General features: G+C 35.7%; 1 protein-coding gene and 1 long non-coding RNA gene across 2 annotated transcripts; one reads left to right on the forward strand and one right to left on the reverse strand.

The window, feature by feature from the left end:
• The first annotated feature begins 492 nt into the window (after nt 1-492).
• Nucleotides 493-16,569, forward strand: Cul2 (cullin 2). Its single transcript, XM_067764899.1, has 11 exons — nt 493-535; nt 812-963; nt 1,033-1,272; nt 3,113-3,574; nt 11,395-11,949; nt 12,009-12,069; nt 12,167-12,284; nt 12,350-12,459; nt 13,679-14,047; nt 14,711-14,827; nt 15,999-16,569. The coding sequence occupies exons 2-11, from the start codon at nt 845-847 to the stop codon at nt 16,128-16,130; spliced, it is 2,283 nt and encodes a 760-aa protein (XP_067621000.1). The 5' UTR covers nt 493-535; nt 812-844; the 3' UTR covers nt 16,131-16,569.
• LOC137239520 (uncharacterized) lies at nt 16,279-26,953 on the reverse strand. The gene is made up of 2 exons (XR_010949403.1): nt 26,640-26,953; nt 16,279-26,585 (listed from the first exon to the last, which is right to left on the reverse strand). It is a non-coding gene; the product is annotated as an uncharacterized lncRNA (long non-coding RNA).
• Nucleotides 26,954-27,755: the final 802 nt, after the last annotated feature.

Below are 27,755 nucleotides of genomic sequence, written 5' to 3' on the forward strand. Positions count from 1 at the left end.
GTGACTTATAACCACAAAACCATAACCAGATAAAACAGCTGGAAATCAATGTAATCGATTAATGGTGCCATCCCATAAAGGTAACGCCATAACAATACAATAGCCAACCAATTGGTTTTTGGTTTCTCTATCCATAACCTAAAAATATTTGAGTTGGTGAATTCAATAACTTTTTGTACATTTCATTCATTGTTTTGGATACGTTATGACTAAGAAACTTATTTTTTGTGGAATATGTTTAATTTTTTGCGTTTTCTTCATTTTTATGACATTTTCACGATTTTTAGGTTAAGGCACCATTAATTGATCACATTGGAGATGGTTATGGATATGGATATGCTTACGACTATGGCGTTATGGTTAAGGGAGTTCAATTGGCCCTTAAGTAAAGAATTTTTTTACCGTATCTCTTGTGAATCTACCTTATCAATCTCGATCCGAGTACTTAGTCCATTCATCGGGTCTATCGTGAATATTGTAAAGAAGAAGAACAAGAGAAATAGGGCATATATCGTTACGGAGCAAAGTTGTGCAGGTAATAATTTTGGTTCATTTAAAATAAAACACAAATAATTACGGTTGGAATATGCGAAAAATGTTAAATAACGTGTGCCAAAAGTGCTAGTTATAAAACAAAGTTGTATAAGTGCTATTACGGAAACTGTTTTCTTGTTTTTTCGTGTCTAACGCCGTCACTGCCTCCGTCGCGCTAACATTAACTCTCGTACACAACAACCAGCCTTGATCTATACGCGTTTTTTGGCATAATCATTGCTTATAACTACTGATTCGTATCCATTTCATGTTGCAGTTGCATTAAATAGCAGACAACACACCAGCCACTATGTCCTTGACCCCGAAAAGTGTAGATTTCAATGAAATTTGGCCAAATTTAAGAAGTACTGCTGAAGCAGTCATAACACTGGGTAATGTTAATCGCGCCGACTGGAGTACACGTTTTAGGTGAGTCTGACATTTTTAGAATAAGACATTTGAAATAATATTTATTAACAATTTTCATTAATCGTTTAGTGATGTCTACACTTTATGCGTGGCCCATCCCGAGCCGTATGCGGATAAATTGTATTATGAAACAAAGCAATTTTTAGAGAATCATGTGCAAAATATGTTAGCAACAAGAGTGGCGCCTAACCCGTGTGGCAGCGGTAGTACATCGCCCAATACAAATGGTGAACCAGACCTACTACAACGTTATTATGATGCATGGTCTGAATATAGTAAAGGTGTCAAGTACTTAGATAATCTGTATTCGTAAGTAAAATATTTTCTAGATGTTGGTAAAATTTGCTATTTTATCATATGCGAAAAGGGTTATGAGCAAAAAAGGAATTGTCACCGATAAAATCCACGGCCATCCTATTCACGACGTGGAAGGAACAGATGTCGCAAATAATGGACGTACGCGTCGCTGATGTCACACTACCGACTGCCAGTCACCCAAAGAGCTACGCGTCACCCGACTGGTCGCCTGGTCTTAAAAACACACATTGGAAAAAGCTACAGGCCTGCCAAAATGCAGCATTCAGAACTGCCACCGGATGTCTCCTTATGACTCCCGAAAATCATCTACATAGTGAGGCCAAAGAGCTCAGTATTAAAGAGCATAATGAAATGCTGAACAAACAGTTCTTGCTTAATTGTCACAAACCAGGACATCCTAGCAAACAATTGCTTGATTTAGCGCCGCCTCTACGGCGATTAAGGGAACATCTCTATAGCACTATGACGAGATCCGGCACCTGCCAACACTGCCCTTTGATCCAGGCAAGCATAAGTAGGCCATACCCACAGGATCGGTAATCGCCTTGGTCAGGACGCGCCCGGTCAACCCCGTTATTAATGTGCAATATCCCACCCTTGCAGAAGAAGAAAGCACACTACCAAGGGAACCACGAGTACCCTGGCTCAACTTCGTTCTGGATACTGTAACAGGTTAAACTCTTACTTGTCCAGAATCAACCCCGACATACGTAATGTATATCCAGCGTGCTCACATGACACCAACCATCTTTTCAATTGTAATGTGGAACCTAAGCCTCTAACACGTATCCCCCTATGGTCCGCCCCTGTTGAAACAACCAGTTTCCTTGGACTACCGTTAGAGGATCTTGATGACAATTTGAGTGGTCGTGCCCATTGAGTGGGGCGAAGCACTGTTAGAATATAACCGCGGCAGGTATGACCGTAGTAAGATGCCCCAAATACCCAATTATTCGAGGGTCTGTGTAGCGCAACCGTTTCAAGGGGATGCCAGTGCATTTTATACCTTCTCCAACCCAATTGCCAACCTCACCTAAGTTTCTCATTGAACTAGAGGCTGGGGGGACGGTATGGTATAGGAGGCTAAATGTGGCATACTAAATTGTTCCCGAAGTGATGGGGCTTATGCCTAATGCTTTTTACCGGAATTTATGTAGTGCAAAGGACTATCACAATCGATAACATTTCCAAAAGCTTCGAGGAGTGGCTTTATCGCTACAACCAGAACAACAAAAACAGCGAAAGAGGAGGCAGCACAGAGTGAATACTGAACATATTTTTTAATTTAATTTGTTCCAACAATATTGCTTAGTAAAAAAATGTTTAATCGATTCATGCGTTTATGCACTAAAATTACAATGGAGGCACCAAACAAACATTGAGTATAGTAGAAACAAATATCCACCCTATACGGTCTCCCGATTTACACAATACCCACTGGAGACAGTTGCAGGCTTGCTTGCTGCTAGGCTTGTTTGCACCAGAAATTTGATGAATAGCTATTCTGCTATGAATATGGTATAACTCATTAAGTATATTTTAAGACCGCTGCATATGACACTTTGCTTGGCAGTCCGGCTAATACCGGGAAGAATAATGACCAAGAATACCCTGGTTGTAAGCTTTTTCATTTATATGGCTGATAAATCAAGGTAAAGGCCCTTAATACATTATCGTCGGAGATTGAGGTTGACGCAAATCGTTCAACGGGTGCGATAATTGGATCTAAATTCCATATTGTCTCAGTCGTTGTGTGTTAAAATAAGAAATTCAAATTAAATTTAGTATGCAACATATTCATATTCTCAACATTCCTCATTTTCTATTTAAGTTACTTAAATCAGCAACATATTAAAAAGCAAAAAATCTCCGATGCTGAAGTAGTTTATGGTAATTTGTCGACAGAAACGTTGGAGCAAATGGAAATAGGCGAATTGGGTCTTGATATTTGGCGCATCTATATGATAAAATCACTTAGCAACGAGTTGGTGAAACATATTTTAGAAGGTATACGTGCTGATCGTTGTGGTAGTCCAGAAATTGATGCTAATCGTGTTAAGATCATAAATGGTGTTATCCATAGCTTTGTACAAGTGCAGGATTATAAAAAGAATGGTTCGCTGAAATTATATCAAGAATTGTTTGAGAGTCCATTGCTAATAGCGAGCGGTGAATACTATGAAAGTGAAGCATCAAAGCTGTTGCAAATGTGCACCGTGAGTCAGTATATGGAAGAGGTTATCAAGATACTGGAAGATGAAAGTAAACGTGCACAGAAATTTTTGCACTCTAGGTAAGCTTTTAATCGTTCTTGGTGGAATTTTTTTATATATAGTAATTGCTACTAAGCTGGAACTTTCATGATGGGTCGGTTTTAGTATTTCATTATTCTCGGTTCCATTTTATCTCGTACCCTGAACTGTTTATTTCATTTGGTTTATTTAACAATTTAAATATTAGAACATTAATATGATGAAATCTTGTGTAGTACACCAAACAGGTGTCACAACAAGTGATGGTTATATTATACTGCTTTACATGGTTAAGCTATGTCTTGGAGGGTTGATGAGAAGATGAGAATAAACTAGAAACAGAGGAGTTAGATAGTATGGAGAAATATGCAGATATAACTGCTTTCATAGATAAACAGTTTAAGTGCTTCAACTACAGAGAAAGCTATAAAGAACCCGTCTAGTTGTTTTGGTTGAGAGGTTATCTCACAGGATCAGAAATAGAATTCCAGAGCCGTGTGTTGTTTCTGACATACAGCCTACTAGCTAAATAGTTAAAACAATGGGCAGCTTAAGTGCATGGCCCAGTAGATCTTTTAAAAATGAGTACATCGGAAAAGAGAATGTAGCTTTACGGCTTATGGTAATCGAATAGGTTGCATTCTAACAGTGGATTTACGCTAACGCTTTGGTCGCTTCAAGTATGCACAATTGCTTCCTTATGGCGCTATCAAAACGTAAATTAGAAATAGATCATGAATACGTCTGTGTCCTGTATTGGCGAATAGTTTAGGCGTGGCTTTGTTTTTTAAAAGGGATAGTATAATACACTTCCACCTTGCGCACTTGTGTGTATTGAGCTTAGTATGCAATTGAAAATATTGGGATTTTTCAAATGCATAGTAGGCGAGGTGAAAAAATATTTGGTTGGAGTTTTTGAATTTGATTTGGATGTGTTCGAATGTAAAGAATCGTGTTCATCTGATATGTAAATAAATAACCAAATTTTAAAAACATATTTTAATTATTAAATAAAATATTAATATAAAAAGTTACTAAATATACGTGTATGTGTGTGTGATTCAATTAAAGCGTATGTTGTTGTTGTTGTTGTTGTAGCAATGCTCGCCCCACCTAAAGCGTATGCGTGTGTATTGGTGCATAAATGCACGTAAGAAGACATTCCTTTTATGGAGTCTTTATATGGCGACCGTGGGCCGGAGCCCTACAATAAGAAAAGTTATGAAGTTTGAAGAATTGCATTGAAAATGAATTAATGCAAATTATATGTGTATATGTGTTGTGACGTAATAAAAAAAAAGACAAAAAAAAAAAATTGAAAAAAAAAAAAGTTTTATACTATCGAAATACAAAATTAAATTTAAATCTTACAAAAAAAAAAATCTATGAAAATAAAGATTTTACAAAAGAAATAAGTTAATAAGAGCTAATATATGAACTAATATCCACGTTTTAGAAAACTTAAATATATATATATATTCGTATATAAAAAAAAATATTATCTTTGAGCTGTAACAATAATCTGTGAATACTGTTTACAGTAGAACAAAACGAAAAGCGGAACGAAGAGAAATACTAATATTAACATATTAAGTGAACGAAAGAGGAACATAGAGAAATACTAATATTAATATATTAAGTGAACGAAAAGCGGAACTGAGAGAAATACTAATATTAACAATGGTATAAAAAGAAAAGGAACTAAATGCGAACGGAAATGTCAAAGAAACATAAAAATATTCAGTAAACAGTCGTGAGCGGAATAAAACGAAATCGGAAATTGAAAATTAGTGGAAGAATTTTGGAAAAAGGAAGCTACTGAAATCAATAATGTCCCTCAACTAAACTGCAACAGGGTAGTCAACTATTGAATGGAACAAGTCAGCACTGAATATTAGCAATAATGAAACAATATATTACGAGCGGAAATCATACACTACTACAACAACAACAGCGGAACTAATAATGATTGCAGAATTGGGTATGGCGCACAGTGTACGAAACATGTAGTTTAGCAAATATAAAATACATTTTTTTTCTTGAACTAAAATTTTCTTAATTTATATTATTTACACTTTTGCACATTTATTATAGTACCACCACACACATGTACTCATTACATATTTACATACAAACTATTACTAATATAATTTATCTAAATATTTAACAATAAAAAAAATTAAAAAAAAAGAAATAAAATTTAAATAATAATAATAATAATTAACATTTTACTAAACTTTATTTTAAATATATTAAAATATATTAACATATGTATGTACAAGTATACGTGTTAATGACAGTGGGCTGGTGTTGATGAAAATTTGAAAATATTTCTTTTTGTTTTTATTTGTTTTTGAAGACAAAATTAAAACAAAATAATTGAAATAAATAATTGAATTCAAATTATTTAATTTTTCTTTTAGGGTTTGATAACACAAATCATTCTACGCAAACTTCATCTTCTAGTTCGATTTCTAATTTTGACCTAACTTCAAATTCTAATTCTTATTTTACTTCTGATACTATTTCAAATTTTAACGATTTAAACATGGCTACTCTTGAGCAAAAGAGGTCATTCATTAGTACTTGTGCCTCGATTATTAGAGAAAACTATAGCGGTGATCCGTTATCACTTGCCTCGTTTATAGATAAAATTGATTTAATAGAAGATTTAACTGATGTATCTTTAACTACTACATTTATATCATTTTTAAAGTCGAAACTCGAAGGCAAAGCTCGCGAAGCTCTACCAATGCAAATAGATTCTATTAGTCAGATTAAAGATGCTTTACGTAGCAGAATTAGGCCAGATAACTCGAAGGTTGTTGCGGGTAAAATTGCGGCCTTAAGGGTAAACAATAATAATTTTACTGATTTTTCAAAACAAGTAGAAGATCTTTCTGATTCGCTAGAACGCTCTTTGATCATCGAAGGTATGACACAGGCAAAAGCTCATGAGATGGCGATTGAGCAAACTGTTACTGTTTGTAGGTTGAACAGTCGTTCAGATATGGTGAAGTCTATCCTTGCATCAACAACTTTTAAGGATTCAAAGGATGTTGTTGCTAAAATGATTATTGAGCGTGAACAGGAGGTAAAAGAGCGGCAGGTGTTAGCGTATCGCTCACGTCCGATAAGATCTAATAGTTTTCGCGGGAATTTTAGAGGTAATAATAATGTCGGATACAATAACAATTTTAGATTCAATGGAAATGCAACTAGACCTAACAATAATTTACATTTTCGAAATACTAATTACAATGGAGGTAACAATAGGTATAATAATTACAACAACAATTACAATAGAAATAACAATCGGTCTGTAAATAACAGTAATTCAAATAATCAACGTTTAAATAACAGGAATTTAGTCAATGTTCGTTCTTTAAATGCCGAAGCCCCTCAGGAGCGAACACTGAGGGAGCAGGTGCTATTGGGTTAAATTCTTTTAAATCAATATATTGTCTAAATTTAAATTATTCTGACTTCATCGAAGTCAACTGTAGTGATTCTTATAAAATATGTTCTTTTCTTGTAGATTCTCAGGCAGATATTTCACTTATAAAAATTTCTAGTTTAGCAAGTGACGTAATAGTAGATAACAGTAATGTAATAAATATAACAGGTGTAACAACAGACACAGTAACAACTTTAGGCACAGTTAGTACGAACATAGTAGTTTCAAATATATTATTTCCTCTGACTATTCATGTTGTTGATGACAACTTTAATATTCTTTCGGATGGTATAATAGGAAAAGACGTTTTAAAAGCAAACAAATGTATAATCAATTATTCGAATGATACAATAACGATAGGACTAGGGAGAGAAAGAGTTAATATTTCAATTTTGCATAGCACTTCAACAGATACTCTTGTAATTCCACCAAGATGTGAAGTTTTTCGTGTTTTTAGTTTGAATAAATCGGAAAATCCAGTTTTTGTCGATTCTCATGAACTTTGTAGTGGTGTTTTTACCGCAAAATGTGTCATTGATACGGAACATCCTATTTTAAAAATTATTAATACTACTGATGAAGTGAAGTATGTTAAAAACTTCAATATTCAAACTGAGGACATAGAAAATTTTGATATCTATCGCATAAATGAAACATCTGTTGATTCAAAACGCATAGAAGAGCTTAAGTCAGTTTTAGTAAAACAAATACCTTCGTATGCAAAAGATAAATTACTTGACTTATGTTTGAAATATTCAGATATTTTTGCTCTAAAAACAGACTTAATGACGATTAATAATTTTTACGAACAAAAATTAAGACTAACGGACAAGACACCAGTGTACATACAAAATTATAGATTGCCATATTCACAGCGTGCTGAAATAAATAAACAGGTTGATAATTTGTTAAAAAATGATTTAATTGAAGGAAGTTGTTCAAATTATAACAGCCCATTGATTTTAGTACCGAAAAACGACCCAACTGGACAAAAAGCATATCGAATGTGTGTAGACTTTAGAGCAGTCAATAAAAAACTTGTTGCAGATAAATTTCCTTTGGCACGTGTTGATGATATTTTGGATAACCTTGGTCGAGCTAAATATTTTTCGACTTTGGATCTTTTTTCGGGTTTCCATCAAATTCCATTACATAAAGATTCGAGAGATATAACATCATTTAGTACAGATCGTGGATCTTTTCGTTGGAAAGTTTTACCATTTGGACTAAATGTTGCTCCTAACTCATTTTCAAGAATGATGTCAATAGCATTTTCCGGTATTGCACCTAATCAAGCCTTTATGTATATAGACGATATTATAGTCATTGGATATAGTGAGACCCATCATTTAAAAAATTTGGAGAAAGTTTTTGAGACATGCAGAAAGTTTAATTTGCGGCTTAATCCTAATAAATGTAATTTTCTTAGATCTGAGGTAACATTTTTGGGGCATAAATGTTCAGCAAAGGGTTTGTTACCTGATGATTCAAAAATAGAGGCAATTAAAAAGTATCCTAAGCCGCGTGACAAAGACGCAGTTAGAAGATTTGTTGCATTTGCAAACTATTATAGGAGATTTATACCTAATTTTGCTTGTTTAGCGGCACCTTTGAATCGTTTGAGTCGGAAAAATGTTGAATTTAATTGGGATACCTCGTGCGAGCTGGCATTTGAGAAACTAAGAAAAAGTTTAATGTCTTCAAAACTTTTGCAATATCCAGATTTCACTAAAGAATTTCTAATAACAGTTGATGCTTCGAAAATTGGGTGTGGTGCGATATTGAGTTAAGATCATAATGGTAACGATTTACCAATTTGTTTCGCTTCAAAAGCATTTAGCAAGTCTGAACAAAATAAAGCAATTATCGAATTAGAACTTTTGGCAATATATTTTGCAGTTAAGCAGTTTCGGCCATACGTTTATGGTACACACTTTATAGTGAGATCAGATCATCGGCCGTTAGTTTATTTATTTAATATGAAAGATCCTACGTCAAAACTGTCTAGAATACGTTTAGAGTTATCTGAGTATAATTTTACTATAGAGTATATAAAAGGTAAAGCGAATGTAGGTGCAGATGCTCTTTCTCGTATAACTATAGATGAGTTAAAAAATTCGACTAAACATATATTGGCAGTACAAACAAGGTCAATGACAAAGCAAAAAGAGGAAATACAGATACAAAACGATAACCGACAAATACAGACAGAAACATTACAAGTTTACGACAAATTTGCTTATAATTTTTCAAATAAAATCCCGAGAATAAAGTCGAATATAAATTATGATAAGAATGGTAAGCTCGAGCTACTTAATTTTGAGATTGTTAACAAAATAGTGAATTTAGATGAGCTACTTTTGAGGCTGGAACATAATGCCGGCAATCACAATATTAAGAATATTGAATGGCAGAAAGATGATAATATTTTTCATCATTTTACTATTGCAAATTTTAAAGAAACCGGGAATAAAATTTTAAAACATTTAATAATTATATTGACAGAGCCAGTAGAGACGGTAACTGATGAAGACACGAAATTAAAACTTATGACAGTTTATCATAATGATCCAATATCAGGTGGTTATTGTGGATATAAGAAGTTATACGCGAAAATACGTACAAAATATTTTTGGAAAAATATGACGCGCGATATTGCTAAATTTGTGAAAAATTGTGAAAAATGCCTGTTAAACAAAGTTAAGCCCAAAACAAAAGAAAATATGGTGCTTACACCAACACCTTTTGATATAGTAGTTATAGACACGATAGGACCTTTGCCTGAGTCGAATAATGGGAATAAGTTCGCAGTTACCATTATGTGCGATTTGAGCAAATATTTAGTTACAATAGCTATTCCAGATAAGAGTGCAAAAACAGTTGCATCTGCAATTTTTGAAAGTTTTATTTTAATTTATGGAATAATGAAATCTATTAAATCAGATTTAGGTACAGAATTTAAAAATGAAATTTTTGCGGAATTGACTAAACTTTTGAAAATTGAGCATAATTTTTCAACACCTTATCATCATGAAACTGTTGGTACTATTGAAAGGAATCATCGTGTATTTAACGAATATTTAAGAGCTTACCTTAACGATTCATTTCCCGAATGGGACGTTTATTTAAAATATTTTACATTTTTGCATAATACAACAACAAGTACTGTTTTTGATAATCTATTTACACCTTTTGAATTAGTATTTGGTAGAAAAGTTACTTTGCCAAATGAGTTAAAGAAGGAAAATATAGATCCAATTAAAATGTTGAAAATTATGCAAAATAAAATTAGAAATAAAAATGTTTATGATAAAGCAACAAAACCTTTGACTATTAATATAAATGATCGAGTTCTAATAAAAAAAGAACCTAGAGATAAACATGCAAACATATATCAGGGCCCCTACACTATAACAAAAATTGATGGAGTTAATGTAACAATTTTTGATAACAAAATTAAAAAGAAAAAATTAGTAAAATAAAAATAGAATACATAAGATAAAATAAATATTCTTATAGTTTAGTTTTAGCATAGACTAAAATTTAGTTGTTGGATTAATAAAAATTAAAAAACTCAAAAAAAAAAAAAATAAATAAATTGTTTACTAATACAAATTGAATTTAATATTTGAATTATTAACATAATGTTTAGAATATAAGTTAGTAATTATTTGTAAATTACTTAATGTAGTATTAACCTAATATAGTATTAACATAGTAGTAATAATAATAATTAATAAATAAGTTAGTCTGGTTTTTTTTTTTTTTTTTGTTTTAATACAAATTGTTCTGAATGATCGAATTTTAGGAAGGGAAGGTACCCCTAAATAATGCATATTCGTTCATTCAAAACAATTAATCTTGCAGCTGAATAAGCAAGAAGGACGTGACAAAACTGATCATTTTGTCACATCCTTCTTTTCGAAAGGAGGGTGATATAATACACTTCCACCTTGCGCACTTGTGTGTATTGAGCTTAGTATGCATTTGAAAATATTGGGATTTTTCAAATGCATAGTAGGCGAGGTGAAAAAATAATTGGTTGGAGTTTTTGAATTTGATTTGGATGTGTTCGAATGTAAAGAATCGTCTTCATCTGATATGTAAATTAATAACCAAATTTTAAAAACATATTTTAATTATTAAATAAAATATTAATATAAAAAGTTACTAAATATACGTGTATGTGTGTGTGATTCAATTAAAGCGTATGCGTGTGTATTGGTGCATAAATGCACGTAAGAAGACATTCCTTTTATGGAGTCTTTATAATAGCATCGAATACAGCTGATGATGTTTGCGTACATAATGACGACTCAATGAAAGTTCTTACCTGATTATAACCGTGTTTTATTTTTCATTTTATTAAATAGTTTTTAACTTCTTTTTATCTTCCTTTTCTAGTTCAATAGCAAAGCTACGAAAACAATGTGAAGATCGGTTTGTAAATCAACGGCTTGATTTTATCTACTCCGAATGCAAAGATATGGTATCAGAGGAGAAACGCAAAGATTTACGCAACATGTACATTATATTAAAACCAATCCCAGATAATCTAAAAGGGCAATTAATACAAACATTTTTGGATCATATTAAAAATGAAGGACTGGAAACAATTTCTACACTTTCGGGTGAAAATATTCATATACAATTTGTAGAGAACATGTTGAAAGTACATCAGAAATATCAAGAATTAATTGCCGATGTATTCGAAAATGATTCATTGTTTTTGAGCGCTCTGGATAAGGCATGTGCTAGTGTTATTAATCGGCGTCCAAGTGATCGACAACCTTGTAGAAGTGCTGAATATGTGGCGAAGTATTGTGATACATTGCTGAAAAAATCTAAGACCACCGAGGCGGAAATTGACCAAAAACTCACCAATAACATAACGATATTTAAATACATCGAAGATAAAGATGTCTATCAAAAATTTTATAGTAGACTGTTAGCAAAAAGGTTAGTTAAAAAGTCTAAAATCAAATAAAATTACCAAAAATAAATGCAAACTTATACAGACTAATTCATGAGCAATCTCAAAGCATGGATGCTGAGGAAGCTATGATCAATAGATTGAAGGTGTGTTATATGTCCTTGTTTAATGTTTCATTATACCCTCAGTAAAATATTTCATAACGTTTTTAAATCTTGTTTTACTTTTTTTTTATTCCAACAGCAAGCTTGTGGGTATGAATTTACAAACAAATTACATCGCATGTTTACGGATATTTCACTCTCGGTGGATTTGAATAATAAATTTAGTAATCATTTGAAACAAGAAAATATTGACTTAGGTATGCACTTAATTCTTAATTGGTATGAAAACCCTTCTAAACGCGTGTTTTTATCATACTTACAGGCATTAATTTATCAATCAAAGTGCTTCAAGCTGGTGCTTGGCCATTGGGACCAACACAGGTCATAATTCCTTTTGCAGTGCCTCAGGAATTCGAGAAATCAATTAGAATGGTATGCGCATATTCTACTTACATGCTTTCATATATATTGCAATACAAATTAGTATTGGGAAAAGTTTTTTCTACAACAATAAAAGGAGAAGTATTCATAAACATATAGTAGAGGTTCAAGGCTGCAGAACGTATTAGACGTAACTGTCTCGATGGCTGATTGACGGATATGTCCCTTTCTGTTTTTCTTTTAACTGCATCGCATACGGGTACTAGAACCTGCTGGATCGGTACAAGACTACCACTTCACCAACACTCTAAAGAAAGTGTTTTGTATTTTGTGTTTATTTGATAATTTGTTACTAGCACAACAATTTGACATTATTTTTTTCGCTGTGCTTTGCAAACAAAAATTCTGTGCCGTGTATCAAGATTTTTAATACGATCTGAGGTAGATGTCCCAACTCTATGGACACATTTAGTCGTATGTATGGTCTCTATTGACCGGCCAGTGCAAACCAGCTCTCTTTCCCCCGAAGGTTTCGGGAGTTATATCGATGTTGATGATCATTTGCAGGATCTTATATTAGGGAAAATAGCATCATCAAGTAACTAGCCTGACCGACTCGGGATAAATTTGATATGACCATGTTGAACCTGATTGATGAGCCAACTCCGCCTAGGGGCTTAAGGAGTCATCTCCGTAAGCATTATGAGGAAATACGGCACCTGAGAACACAGCCGTATGAAGCCAAAAACACAAGCACGTCCTCAGTGAACTCCACAAACCTTAAATGCCGGGAATTGCCCGGTGAATCCAGTACTCAAAGAACAGTACCCAAAACTTGCGGAAGAGGAACGCACACTACCCAGGGAAACGCGAGTCACTCTAGCTCAACTTCGATCTGGATACTGTAACAGGTTAAACTCTTACCTATCCAGAATTAACCCCGACATACTAAATGTATGCCCTGCTTGCAATGTGTCCCCACATGACATCAGCCATCTCCCTAATTGTGATGTGGAACGAACGCCTCTAACACCCCTCACATTATGGTCCTCCCCTGTTGAAACTGCAAGTTTCCTTGGACACCCGTTAGAGGGTATTGATGACAATTTGTGATCGGTCGCACGCTACAACAACAACAACAACGTAACTAAACCCCTGAATGCTATTCACAGCATTATTCATTCTGATCTAATTTAACTACGCACAACTAGACAATACATAAATATAATTTTCGATGTAAATAAATTTTTTCATTCGTTTAATTTTCTAGTTCGAAGCATTTTATCACAAATCGTTCAATGGTCGTAAATTGACATGGCTGCATCATATGTGTCATGGCGAACTAAAATTGGGCTATCTGAAGAAAACCTACATCGTTACAATGCAAACCTATCAAATGGCTATGCTTTTGTTATTCGAATCATGCGATTCACTAACCTGCAAGGATATTCAAAGCACGCTGCAACTGAATAGTGAAACATTTCAAAAGCATTTACAATCCCTGCTTGAATCTAAATTATTAACGGCGAGTTCAGAAACGTTGGAGGGTAATACCAAAATTGAATTGAATTTTGAGTATTCTAATAAGCGAACAAAGTTCAAAATCACATCGGCTATGCAAAAGGAAACCCCCCAAGAGGTAATCACGAAGAATTTTTATATATGTGACCCGGCCTATGAAAAGGTGGCGTATGACTCAAAAAATAAATTGCGAGAAACAGCTGTTAAAGATAAACAATGCATTTTTTCAGTTTCTTAGTAGCTTTTCTTTTGCATTATGAACAGTCATGCCCAAAAGGCAACCACAAAAGGCATAAATGAGATAAGTTCGTGTGTTTATATAAAGAGCGATGTTTTTTTCAATGCAAAGCACAAACCAGTTTCTGAGCGAAAAAAAATCGTGTGAGTGCTCAGATTTAAAAGCAATGCTGAACGAGTAGGACGTGTGTTGCTTGTGAATAATGCCTGTCGAAGAAGAATTTAGCGAGGTTTTTCAAAAATATTTCTGTGACAACGAAGAGAATGATGATGATTCTTTCGATGATGTTGGTATCAATTACGAGGACGAACTACAAGCATTGTTTCAAGCTGAAGGTCAAATGGAAGTGGATGAAAATATCATCTCCAGAACACTTCTAAGCAAGTTACGACTTTCTAGTTTTCACCACGTGAAAGAGCGTCTCAAAAACTATCGAAACCAGAAAAAAGTGGCACATTTTTTTTTGAGTCATAAGCCACAGTTTCATAGGCCGAGTCACATATATTTTAAATATTTTATTTATGTTTGTGTTTTGAATTGCAGCAAATAGAACATACCTTCAGTGCAGTGGACGAAGACAGAAAGCTATATCTGCAAGCGGCAATAGTACGCATAATGAAATCTCGCAAAGTTTTAAAGCATAATGCACTTATACAAGAGGTAAGTTTGTGGCTGACGCGGTAAGACCTTTTTCGTATAATTCGAAGTGAAACACTGTGTTATGGCCAAAATAATTGAACGCTCCTCCACCGATCCTAACGTATACATAAAAATCAGCCGTGACAGTGCGTTGCAGAGGATACTAGTAGAAATTCCAGATGATAGCTTGCTCCGCCTATCACACCGTAGATCCTGGGTTCACGCCCTGGGTAAAGCATCATCTGTCTTGCAGTTGCAGTGCGGAGTCAGCAATAAACAAGTAGTTCCCGTCCCGCCAATTTGTAAGAAAAAACTAAAAGGGGCACGATGAAAATTGGAGTAGATGCTCGGCCTAAAATCTCTTCGGACGTTATCGCGACTTACATTTATCTGAACCTTCAGCGCAAATACTCCAATGAAACAATTGCCATACTCAGTGACAGTCAGGCCACCCTCAAGGCAATTTCGGCGTTTGAAATAAAATCAGCACTTGTCCTTGAGTGCGTTGAAAAGCTAAATCAACTAGGAGCACACAACGAACTAATGCTGGCCTGGGTTCCAGGCCACAGGGGAGTTGAGTGTAATGAGCAGGCGGACAGCCTTGCCAGAGAGGCAGCAACGACACGACCTATTAGTCCCGAGCCGTTCCTGCCAGTAGGCCCGCAGGAAATTAGGGGGCATCTATTAGTAGAGGAAAGGGAAAAGAGGGAAGACCAGGCCTGAGACAATCTAAGGTACTATTATGGGGTTACAGCATAACTCGATATAGGGCATTAATAGCCCTCTCGAAAGATAACCTAAGAATCCTAACAGCTATTCTTACAGGACACTGTAGGCTGAACAGTCACATGCAAAAGCTGGGTATAATATCGAACAACACATGCCGATTTTGTGATCGATCAGCGGAGACGGCGGACCATATCCTCCTGGAGTGTGACGCAATTTCAAGACGTAGGGCTAAGTTTATGGGCTCACCATGGTCAGAGCATTCTCACATCAGATCCATCAAGCCAGGTTAACTGCTAGGGTTCATCAGGGATGTCGGCTTGGATGAGGTGCTGTGAAGCAGCTGAGGGCACAATAGACCAATGGTCGCAGTGCGATCCTCAATTAATTATCTATCTACATTTATTTCTTTAAAATATGAAACTAGCATTTAAAATTGACATTCAAACTTTATTTCCCTTTTCAGATTTTATCACAATCGAAAGTGAGCTTCACACCGAGTATTTCAATGATTAAAAAATGCATCGAGTCGCTAATTGATAAACAGTACATTGAACGAACTCCCAACTCTGGTGATGAATATAGTTATGTAGCATAACTTTGGAAAATCGGGCGTTGTTTATAAAATGCTAATGCAGCTGGTGTATCATTGCGCGCAACACAATTGAAAAACTCATCAAACACATTTTGAAATTGCTGCATCAAAGTTTGTATGCCGAATATTAAATTATTGTTTATGTACAAAATTTTTAAATTAAATTTTTTTTGTTTGTTATAATATGTATCGAAAATGTATTTCATCTAAATATTTCAACCGGATAGTTGTGAGCGCTATAACGCTTAATTTCGTTAATTTTTATCCCGTAGCGATAAGCCATATTTTGTATACAAACTTGGCACAAGTAAAAATAACATATTCTTAGGATATTAGTAAACAAACATACAAAATCAATAACAACAAACAAAAAATACTAATAAAAATGCAAACTAGAGGAATCAGTATGTATAAGTAATTAAAACTTTATTCTTATTAAATATTCAATTTGTTTTTAAATACGATGCAATTATCCCTAAGAAAAAGAGGGATAGAACCATGGACTTCGTGTACCAAAAAGTTGAGCACTTTGACACTGTGCATAGAGTGTTTACATATGTGTATACATATATGATACTAATAAGTATGCTCTTTGCTTTTCTCTCTGTGTCTGCAGCGTATGGATGATGATGTGTCAGAGGCTTACACGCAGTGTACAATCAGGCATATATGTAAATGAAAACCTTTGAAGCTTTTCTTACTTGTAGTTGTTATTTTATTACAGGTGCAATCGTACAATATTGTGGCACATTCTAGTGATCATTTAAGTAAAACACTCATTTGGAAAATAACATTTTTAAATGAAAAACTTTTGTGAATTTGGCAATTATTGAAGAAATTGGAACAGTATCCGTTGTAAAAAAGTATACAAGTACATATGCACTGCGCATGAGTAGCTTATTTAATTTTAAACGACATCTCTTAAATGTAAGTTTACCAGAACTTTAAAAACAATAAACTTTTAAGTTATTACTTTATTACAGATAAGTAAAATAATGAAATACAGTTTTAGTTGAATCCATTTATTTATTGCAATTTATATAATATGAAGTGGAATATTAAATGTGATCTTGACAAACTCAGAATCTATATGGTGAGAAATTAAACAATCAATACACTTTCCAGGTATTTATACACAGCTCTTGCATTAAATATTTATTATATACCAAAACAGTCTGTTGTTGTTGTTGTAGCGATAAGGTCGCTCCCCGAAGGCTTTGGGGAGTGTTATTGATGTGATGGATGGTCCTTTGCCGGATACAGATCCGGTACGCTCCGGAAACACAGCACCATTAAGGTGCTAGCCCGACCAACTCGGGTATGATTTATATGGCCACATTAAACCTTCAGGCCATACCTCCCTCCCCACCCCAATTTCCGTGAGGAGCTTGGGGTCGCCAGAGCCTCGTCTGTTGGTGAAACAGTATTCGCATCGGATAGGTGAGGCTGACAATTGGGTTTGGAGAAGCTGTATATTGCGCTGGCAACCTGAAGGGTTGCGTTACACAGCCCCATGAATCTGGTATTTTAGTCGCCTCTTACGACAGGCATAGCTACCGCGGCTTATTCTGACCCCGTAACCGGCTGGGGGAAAAACAGTCTCTCATTACTGTGATTGAAATAATTTGAAGTGGAATACTACTATCTTATTGGTGACTTTGATATATGAGTCCTATAGAACAGTCCAGACCATAGACTAATAATTGTGAGACGCTTTCAATTTCTCTCAATTCATTTGCTGGTTGTAGGGATGACAATTTTCTGCATTTTTTGCCTCCCGGGATTTTCTGGATCTGAAAGTCCATCCCGAGATAGTCACGAAGTTTAGATTTTTTACAAAAATTGTATGATTGGTACTTTCAGGAGAAATAAAAAAAATAAATGTAAGGCGCGGTAACCTCCGAAGAGATCTAGCTTCTCGTTCAATTTGCGTCGTGCTCCTCTTGATTTTTCCTACAAATTGGCCGAACAATTGGGCCCTACATGTTTTATGTCGACTCCGAACGGCATCTGCAAGGCATGAGTTGTCACTGAGAGCTTTTCATGACAAAAATACACTCGGAGCGCTTGCCAAACACTGCCGAGGGGCGACCCCGCTTAGAAAAATGTTCTGCTAATTGAAAAACCTTATTTCTAAAATTTTGATGTTGCTTTGCCCGGGGCGTGAACCCAGGGCATACGGTGTGGTAAGTGGAGCACACACTACCATCACACCACGGCGGCCGCCAGAAATAATGATCACAAAAAAAAAAAAATATATATATAGAAACGACATGACCTTAAACATACGTAACTGAAAGGTGTTATTTGCATTTTTAGGTTTGATAACTCAAACACTTGAAGCACGAGAACTATTTTGACTCATAGCGTTTTCTTTTCTGGCTAAAGTGTTACGCTTTTTGTACGCCGCGCAAGGGTTGTTGTTCTATTCTAAAAAACAGGCAATGCTTTTACGGGGTATTTCGTTCTTTTTTGAAAATTGTTGCCTGCTCGCAACGCAAAAGCGTTACACTTTTACCCTGTATAAAATGGCGGTGTGGCAGTGCAACTCTGTGAAACTCTCAATTCGCTCTTAAGTTACACATATACTCTGTTAATATGAGTGAATATGGTGAGTTGAAATGTTCTTTGTATGCACTATAAATGTTGAAAATTTTCTGGGGTAGGAGTAACTATTAAGGCTTTGCCATTTACTTAGGCAACAATTTATTTCAGAAAAGAAGGCGCTATCAGATTCGGGTTCACTACGTTGAAAATTTCCAGAAAATATTGTCCTTTTTCTGGTTAGAAAATTTATTTGGACTTTTGTCGGCCTGGGATATAGCAGAAAAAGCCGTTTGTCGTTTAGACACAAAACTCACTAAAACCTGAACAAATTTGAAAAATCTGCCTTAAGATTGAGGTTCAGTGCAATAAAAATCTTTAGAAAACAATAACAAAAATCTTGCCACCATTTTTTTTAAAATATTTTTCTGTCCTCTAGTGTAAATCTTGTTTTGCTCTTTAGAGGGATATTTGTTGAACAAGTTTTAAATCCGTTAAGGAATCCTTTGTTATTAAGTTGGGATTCAAGTGGTGGATAAATGCAATACAAAGCTTTATAGCTTCAAAGTTTCCGTAACCAAATTGTCAACCTCACCTACGTTACAAATATGAATGTATCATACAAATATTTAGCAGGCGAGGCTCTGGCGACCCCAAGTTCTTCATGGAAGTAGGGGTTGGTCGTGGGCGACGGGGGAGTTCCCGAAATGGTCGGGCTAGTACCTAAATGGTGCTTTGTGACCGAAACGTACCGGTTCCATATCCAGCAAAGGACCATCAACATCGATAACACTACCCACAACCTTCGGGGAGTGTCTTTATTGTTAATACAACAACAACAACAACAACATGTTATTATGTTTTTAGGCCTATCAAATATGAACTAAACATTTAAGCATTCAGTTGAAATTTATTCACATATTAGGTGTTTCCAACATAAATTGTCGCAACCGTCCCAAGCTGGAATGAGCTGCTGTTGTTGTTATAGCAATGTTTCGCCACACCTAATAGCTGCGACAAATTGTCATCAATATCCTATAACGGGAGTCTAATGAAATTTGCTGTTTCGACAGGGGTGGACCATAATTAAAGAGATGGTTGGTGTCATGTGGGGACACATTGCAAGCGGGGCATACATTTTGTATGTCGGGGTTGATTCTGGATATGTAAGAGTTTAACCTGTTACAGTATCCAGAACGAAGTTGAGCCGCTCCTCTTCCGCAAGTTTTGGGTACTGTTCCCTGAGTACTGGATTCACCGGGCAATTCCCGGCATAAAGGTCCGACGCTTGTTTGTGGAGTTCACCAAGGACCTGCTTGTGTTTTTTTGCTTCATACGGCTGAGTTCTCAGGTGCCGTATTTCCTCAAAATGCTTACGGAGATGACTCCTTAAGTCCCTAGGCGGTGCTGGCTCATCAATCAGATGTCTGTTGGTTAGCATCTCATTTCTCTCCCTGATGGGAAGTATTCTCGCCTCATTATGTAGATGGTGTTCTGGGGACAGAAGACAGCCCGTGGCGGTTCTCAGCGCAGTATTTTGGCAGGCCTGTAGCTTCTTCCAGTTTTTAGGCTTGGCGACCTTATAGGGGACCTGTAGCACGCAAACGGCTGGCCAATTGCTTTGTATGTGGTAATGAGCGTTTCTTTGTCTTTTCCCCAAGTACTATGACTCTCCTATGTTAGCTGGTTTCCCAGGCTTTAGTAGCGGGACCACCTTGGCCATTTTCCATTTTTCGGGTATGACAAAGGTGGAAAGAGACAGGTTGAAGACATGTGCTAAATATTTGAAACCCTCTTTCCCTAGGCTTTTAAGCATCGGCATGGCTATGCCATCTGGGCCCACTGCTTTGGATGGTTTAGCATGACCGATGGCATCCTCAACCTCTTTGGCGGTGATGGTAATTGGTGACGCGCTGAACTTATGTTTACGTGCGTGTCTGTTGGCCCTCCGTCTATTTTTGTCGACCGTAGAATGCATTATGTATTGTCGGCAGAAAGCGCTCGCGCATTTTTTCGCATCTGACAGCACTTTGTCGCCAAAGGCGATGGAAACTTTGTCATTGTGCCTAGACGGATTCGATAGGGACTTTACAGTGGACCAAAGTTTACCTACACCGGCAGAGAGGTTACAACCGCTTAGGTGCTCCTCCCATTTCGCCCGCTTATGTTCATCCACAAGCAATCTGATGCGTTGGTTTATATCCCTTATTTGGGGGTCGCCGGGATCGAGCTGTCTTATAAGGTCACGTTCTCTCGCTAAACTTGCGGCCTCTGCCGGGAAGTGGGGCCGAATTTTGGGAATTCTACCGGCGGGAATGAAACGAGCCGAGGCGGATTCAATGACCTTGCGGAAAGCACGCTCCCCTTGGCGGGCATCAGTTGGGATAGGGACGGCAGCAAATCGGTTGTCTGTAAAGGATTTGTTTTCGTGGAATGAGCTGCTATTATATCTTTGTGAAATATACAAGTTGTTTGGTTGTTGTGTTAACAGTGCTTCGCCCCATTTAGGCCAGGATTTTCAGTGGCAGTTTAAACTCTAGTTAAAGTTAAAGTTAACTAGAGTTTAACCCTGCCACTTCGGCCGGTTAAGCTGAGATGAGCAACAAAATTGTATGTTATCGATCACTGTGGCAAGGTTAAATTCTAGTCAATTTTAACTAGAGTTTAAACTCGCACTGAAAAACCAGACATTAATGCGCACGACCACTCACAAATTGTCATCAAAGTCCTCTAACTGGAGTCCAAGGAAACTGGCTGTTTCAACAGGGGCGGACCATAGGGAGATTGGTGTTAGAGGTGTAGGTTCCACATTACAATTAAATAGATGGTTGGTGTCATGTGGGGATACATCGTATGCAGGACATACATTACGTATGTCGGGGTTGTTTCTGGACAAATAAGAGTATAACCTGTTACAGTATCCAGAACGAAGTTGGGCCAGGGCGACTCGAGTCTCCCTTGAAAATATACCAAAAAATATTGTAAATATTCTGGGGATCTCTGCTAATTATGCACCTTCTGCTAACGTTCGAATCGCTCAACAGTCGAATAAATAACTCCAATATTCAGTATTGCAAAATTGTTTTTATTTTGAATACTTTGGGAGTAGTACAATTATACTTCACTATCACGTACTCCACACAAGCGTGTTTAAATCAAACGGATTAGTTTTCCTCAGTTTGCGCTGCTTTTATACTCTCTGTTGCCCCGTTCGCATATTTCTCCTAAGGTCTAAACTTTTCACGAACATGGAACAATTGTATCACATACTTGGTTATTTAGCTACATATATGCGTGTGTATGTGTGAGTAACAACTCCTGCTCTTAGCTGATGACTACATATGCGTATGTGAGATATTTTTCGTCGCCTTCTATGTACGTGTGTAAATGGATTACTTTGATGTGTTCATGTACACAGTGTGGCTGCTTGCTTTATGTTGTTGTGCACCCGTCACTCTTAGAAAGAGGTAATTTTTTTTTGTGTAAAGTACACACCTAGGTTGTATATTTCATTAGCTTTGCATGGAATGAGTACTCGCTTTTAAGTGATAAAATTTCAAAACTTCTATAACTACTAGTTTAATAAAAATTACTTAAAATTTGAGTCGAAGCCGAGTCAAAATGTCAGTCCCGTCACTATGGAACGTGACTAATGTGGACACATAAATAATATAGTTCATGTTGTTTACAAATTTTATTTTCCCGTCAGGAGCTAAGTGCAATAAACAATCGCACTTTTTGCTGTGGTTTTATATTTTTTATATTTTGTTGTACATACGCACACACACTTACACAGAAGAGTGCAGGAAAACTATGGATCGGGTACCGAATGTAGATCGGTTCGGAATTTTTAACTTTCCCTAGGGATTGATACCAAAGTTAAATACGTCAGTTTTTAACAATGGTGGAGTGATTAATTCTGATTGTGTAGCTTATTCTTCGGGATTATTTAAGGTATAATTTCAGGAAAACTTGAGCCTAATTTCGATACTGTTTCGTTGCAATTTCGAGCCAGTTTAAGCATTCTCGGCTAAACTTTGGTGCCCAAGTAATTCCAAGACGGTCCAAGAATATACGATACAGTTCCAACCTCTACAACATTGTATCGAAGTCCGTCAACCCTTACGCATGGACAAAGCTCCATATTAGTTGGTATGGACGCGCATCGCCTCCTCCCCCTTAACTGAATAGTATGATGTGTTCACTTTTCATTGAATGACACTGCGGAACAAAATTTTGCGGTCGGAGATTTTTAAGTCGATTAAGGGTAATTTGGGAGCGCTGATTACGAAAATAATATCAGTTTTGCCAAATTGGCTCTAGTTTTTGAGATAATGACTTTTAAATATTTCACGAAGAAACCTAATTAAAAATACCAATATGGACTTAAATTATATTTTTATTGCGCGCCTGTACAAAAAAATTACAAAAATAAAAAAAATATATTTTCATTAATTAATTAAAAAAAAAAATTACAAAAAAGATTTTCTGTAGTACCTCCTATGATGTTGTTACTCTGGACAATACCGTATTAAGTTCCAGCAGTAGTCTGCCATCATGTGGTCGTCCCATCGAAAGATATTTCTTCCATTATTTTTATGTCCTGGTGGAACCGTTCGGTTAATATTCGTTTGTGAAACTATCCGGATATCTGGATTTAGGAAGATCCGGTTAATAACCGTATTTTTCGATATCCAGTGAAAGCAACAAATTGATGTACCATATATGTTTATTTAACATTAATAACAATAAAATTGTAGCTTTTTAATTTTTGACGTTAATTTAATAATCTACAAACATATTTTGTGAATAATTTTTCGATGTTTGCTTCGTTCAATTCTGATATGCAGATATTCAACTTTTATATCCCAGTATCCGGACATACGGATATCCGGATTTTCCGTTTACCAATCCGGATAGCGGAACAGTGGAACAGCGGATATCCGGATTTCCCATTTATGAATCCGGATAGCCGGATTGTTTGCTTAGCTTAAAATTTTTCCATACTAAGGACTAAATTTTTTGCACACATATTCGAAACAGCCACCTGTCTTATCAAGGGCTTTGATGAACTGTTTCATTATCCAAAGCTTGACGTGAAGTGGTGGAAGAATGATTTTTTCTCGGCTTATGAGTTGGTCATGAACCACATTTGCTGTTCCGACCTCCATATTTTCTCTCACCGGTCAGTCCTTTCTAATCCAATGTTCACTTCTTGCAAGACTGCCCCAAAAACATATAAAACAGGGGTATTTAGTATACCCACTTTGTTGGCTCAATAAAAAATTCACCATCTTCCTGTCCGCGCAGACACCACTTATGTTGTGCATACAAAGCCTTTGCTAAAACATTTTTTACATTTTCGTATTCTTCTTTTAGTTTGGTACTATGACCGATTGGAACCGAAGCAAGTTTATTTCCATTGTGTAGCAATACACATTTCAGACTTCTTTTTGACCTATCTATAAAAAGCCTCCTCCTGTTCGGGGTTATATTCGGGAAGGGCCATAGCACTTAAGACTCCAGAAATATTGTTACAATATACAAGATTGTCTTCTTTGGTTAAGTAAGGCAGAAGGTGTTGCTCTCTGTTCCTAAAGGATGTAATAGCAACACCAGGTTGTAGACAAGATTTTTGTGTTAGCCTCGAAGCCAGAAGTTCAGACGATTTTTCGATAAATTCAAGTCACGAATCAAGTCATTGAGCTCTTCTGTAGAAAATCCCTGTTTCGTACAACTACTTTCTTCGAACTCACTTTCACTGCTGTTTATCGAATTCTCTAGTGTCTCTGACATTTGAACATCATCACAGTTTGCGGTAGATGGTGATACAAATACTGGAATTGGCAAATCATGACTGTGCAATACGGGGGGCTTAGCCGATTTTAGTACGTTTTTTATGCCTGTTGATACCTTTTACCAGTTGGCTCAGTCCATATCATCGGTACTCCAAAATGAAAGATTCTACACGAGACTTACACATGATATTGGGCACGCAATATTTATTCCTTTGTGCAAGGTTTCTCCTAAAGTATGCTTTGTAGGTATTTTTCACAAACTCTATGATTGGTTTTCTTTGCGTTTTAAGGCAAAATTTCCCACATATATAGCAAAAATTGTTGGAGTCATTAACACAAGGTTTACGTTTCGAACTCATATTTTGAAGACAAACCGAACTATAATACTCGAAATAATGCCCCTATTACCGTTTACAACTCAACTCTGGTTGGGTTGAAATTTCGCAATTTGGTATTACAGATTACAGCTCAACCTGTCAAAAAAATTTCGGTTGAGTTGTCTAGTCTTACAACTTTTTGTGGCATTGCCGTTTACAACCTTGTGTTGGTGTAGTTGTCAAAGACGTCAAAATCTTACAACTGCTTACTAGCAGTTGTCTCATACAATTTTGCAGGCGTTTTGAAAAAATGTTACGGTTTAGAAGACGGTTCACCACCTAATTTTTAACAAAAGTTTTCAAAGTTGGTATCAAAAGAAACATTTCGACCTCCGATTTAAGAATCCGAAAACAAAAATGGTAATTCTTTACAACAGTATGACACTGCTAATACGCGTCCAAAAATATCGAGAGAGGTGTCAAAAGACGCGTATTAATCTCGAGAACAATAATCCGAAGGCGGAAAAGAAACATTTTAACTCTGTCCGGAGATATTTGCAGTTGAAGTAGGCGATTTTCATGTGGTTGTTGTAATGTTGTTGTCTTTTTTCGGTTTTTTTTTTAATATCTTTTGAACGAGTTAATACCTCTCCCGATATTTTTGGACACGTATTAGCAGTATCATGCTGTCGTAAAGAATTACCAAAAAAATTAAAAATTTTATCTATATATATAAAAAGAAGTGTACATTTTGATTGTCACTCCATAACTCGAGAACGGATAGAAAGAGTGCCATGCAATTTTTAGGAAGGATACAGGAAGGAGAGATGACGGTTAGTTGATTTTGAAATCCCAAATCGGTTTAGCCATTCTTGAGTTATGATTTTTTTTTAGAAAAAATTTAAAATTTGAAAAAAAAAATGAAAAGAAGTATACAGAGAGAGAAGAGAGCAATCGAGGCTCAGTTTTAGAATGTGCGCTTACAATTTTCGGGCAGGACAAAGTCTGTCATGTACACTAATTTCTAATAAAATCTAAATTCATGTGGTTGTTGTATTTTTCCAGATTTTTTGTACACAGCAATGCAGAAAGGTGTTGAACCCAACCAGGGTTATTTTTGCGAATCGCGGCCTTGCCAACGCAGACAGATGTTCTGTGCAAAAAAAACTGTGGAACGGGCCTCATATTTCGGACCCTCTCGGGCCATTTTTTGGGTTTTTTGTAAATATCTTTCGAAAGAAATAAAATCGGAGATCGAAACGCGTCTTTTGATACCACCTTTGATAAGAGTTAGATAGTGCACGGGTTCATAAAACGTTACCGAAAAAAAAACAAAAAATTTAAAGCCGGTAGTTAAACCTTTTTTAATCAAACAATAATCAACAATTTTGTACACATTTATAGAAAAAACAACGTTTAAACGAAGGATTACATTGAATAACTTTTTGACTTTATGGAGCGACATTTCAAAGTTCGACGAGGCTGGCCGCAGTTCGGATGCAGCAAAAATAGGTGAAATTATGCGGACGTAAGTCCCATTGATACTAATCACCACTCCTGGGAATCCTGTTTTAGAGTAAAATAAAATGTTTGCTGTTTGTGTTTTAATCCACTTCGCACAAAGATGCTCCTCAATAAGATCTAAAACCAGTCCAACATCAAAATCATTTCCACAGCATTTTTGAAAGCTGCCTTCAGCAAGGAATCTGAGTGTGGCGTATATTTTTAAAAGCTCGAATGCGTTTGCGGAAATGGTCCTTAATTTTGTTTAGTAATGAGAAAAATGCTTCCTTTCAAATCTGCAAAATAACTTTATTTGAAGCTCATCATTTGTCACTTAAACATTTTCTTACTTGGTGCTAGGTATATCAAGGGGTTGGAATGATCACGCGAATGTTTTCCGTATTCGCGACATGTCAATCACCAACATTTTCGCCATTATAAAATAGATTTCGTATCATATAATATCTTGTAATAACAAAATCACTTTTGCAAATGCTTAAATTTTCGCCACAAATTGATCAGCTGTTCATTTATCTGTCAAATCATCACTTTCTTAGTTTGAAATTAGTTGTAATTCGTAATACCAAACAGGAGTTGAGTTGTCTGAAAGTTGAGTTGTTTTAATTCCAACCCAACTAAGTTGAGTTGTATACCGTAATAGGCCCTTAAGACACGAACTGATAACGTAAAGGTCGAAAAGCAGATAAATGAAAAATAAATAATTAAACACGTGAATATATAACAAAACTTATTGCGGAATAATGAAATTAATACAACTGTATGAGTCATATAATTTTTTTCATTAATTTCTTAAGTTTCGCTTATCTCAAGAACTAGAGCCAATCAAAAAAAAAGTAAAAGTGTCTAAGTTCGGGTGTAACCGAACATTATATACTTAGCGTGAGCTTCAATTGTACATTTCATTTCAGATAAATTACGTTTCTACATAACACGTGGCACCGCCCGTTAAAAAAAAATTCTCCCCATTTCCTATTACAGTAAAACTTGATAAGTGAAATATCATTGATTCAAAACTATTTTTTGCTAAGTTATAGCTTATTATTCTAGTCTACGACGTTTTAAACTTGTTTTATATCTAAGTTGCCGTGGTCTTAAACCGATCCCGTCTATTTTTACTAGAAATATTTTCTGCTATAAGGAAAATATGTGTACACAATTTCATTACTATATGTTAATTTTTCTTCGAGTTATGGCTCCCGAAACATAGAAAATTGCTTGGTCATAAAAGGAGCGGTGCCACACCCATTTTCAAAAATTTAGTGTTTTCCAATTTAATGTTATAATTAAATTTAGAAATTAAAATTCTATTGATACAAAGCTCTTTTTCGCTAAGATAAGCTTATTATTTTCGTCTACGCCCCTTTCAAAAAATTGTTTATATAAAAGTGGGCGTGGTCTTTAACCCATCTCGTCCATTTTTTCTAGAAATATTTCCTGCTATAGGG

This window comes from Eurosta solidaginis, chromosome 2 (assembly GCF_040869045.1).
Source record: "Eurosta solidaginis isolate ZX-2024a chromosome 2, ASM4086904v1, whole genome shotgun sequence".
NCBI lineage: Eukaryota > Metazoa > Arthropoda > Insecta > Diptera > Tephritidae > Eurosta > Eurosta solidaginis.

Excerpts from the sequence above, each read along its gene's own strand:
- Cul2 (XM_067764899.1), top strand. The coding sequence starts at position 845 with ATGTCCTTGACCCCGAAAAGTGTAGATTTCAATGAAATTTGGCCAAAT. Across the intron at positions 12,285-12,349 it reads ACAAGAAAATATTGACTTAG|GCATTAATTTATCAATCAAA; the intron begins GTATGCACTTAA and ends TCATACTTACAG. Across the intron at positions 12,460-13,678 it reads TCGAGAAATCAATTAGAATG|TTCGAAGCATTTTATCACAA; the intron begins GTATGCGCATAT and ends TTAATTTTCTAG.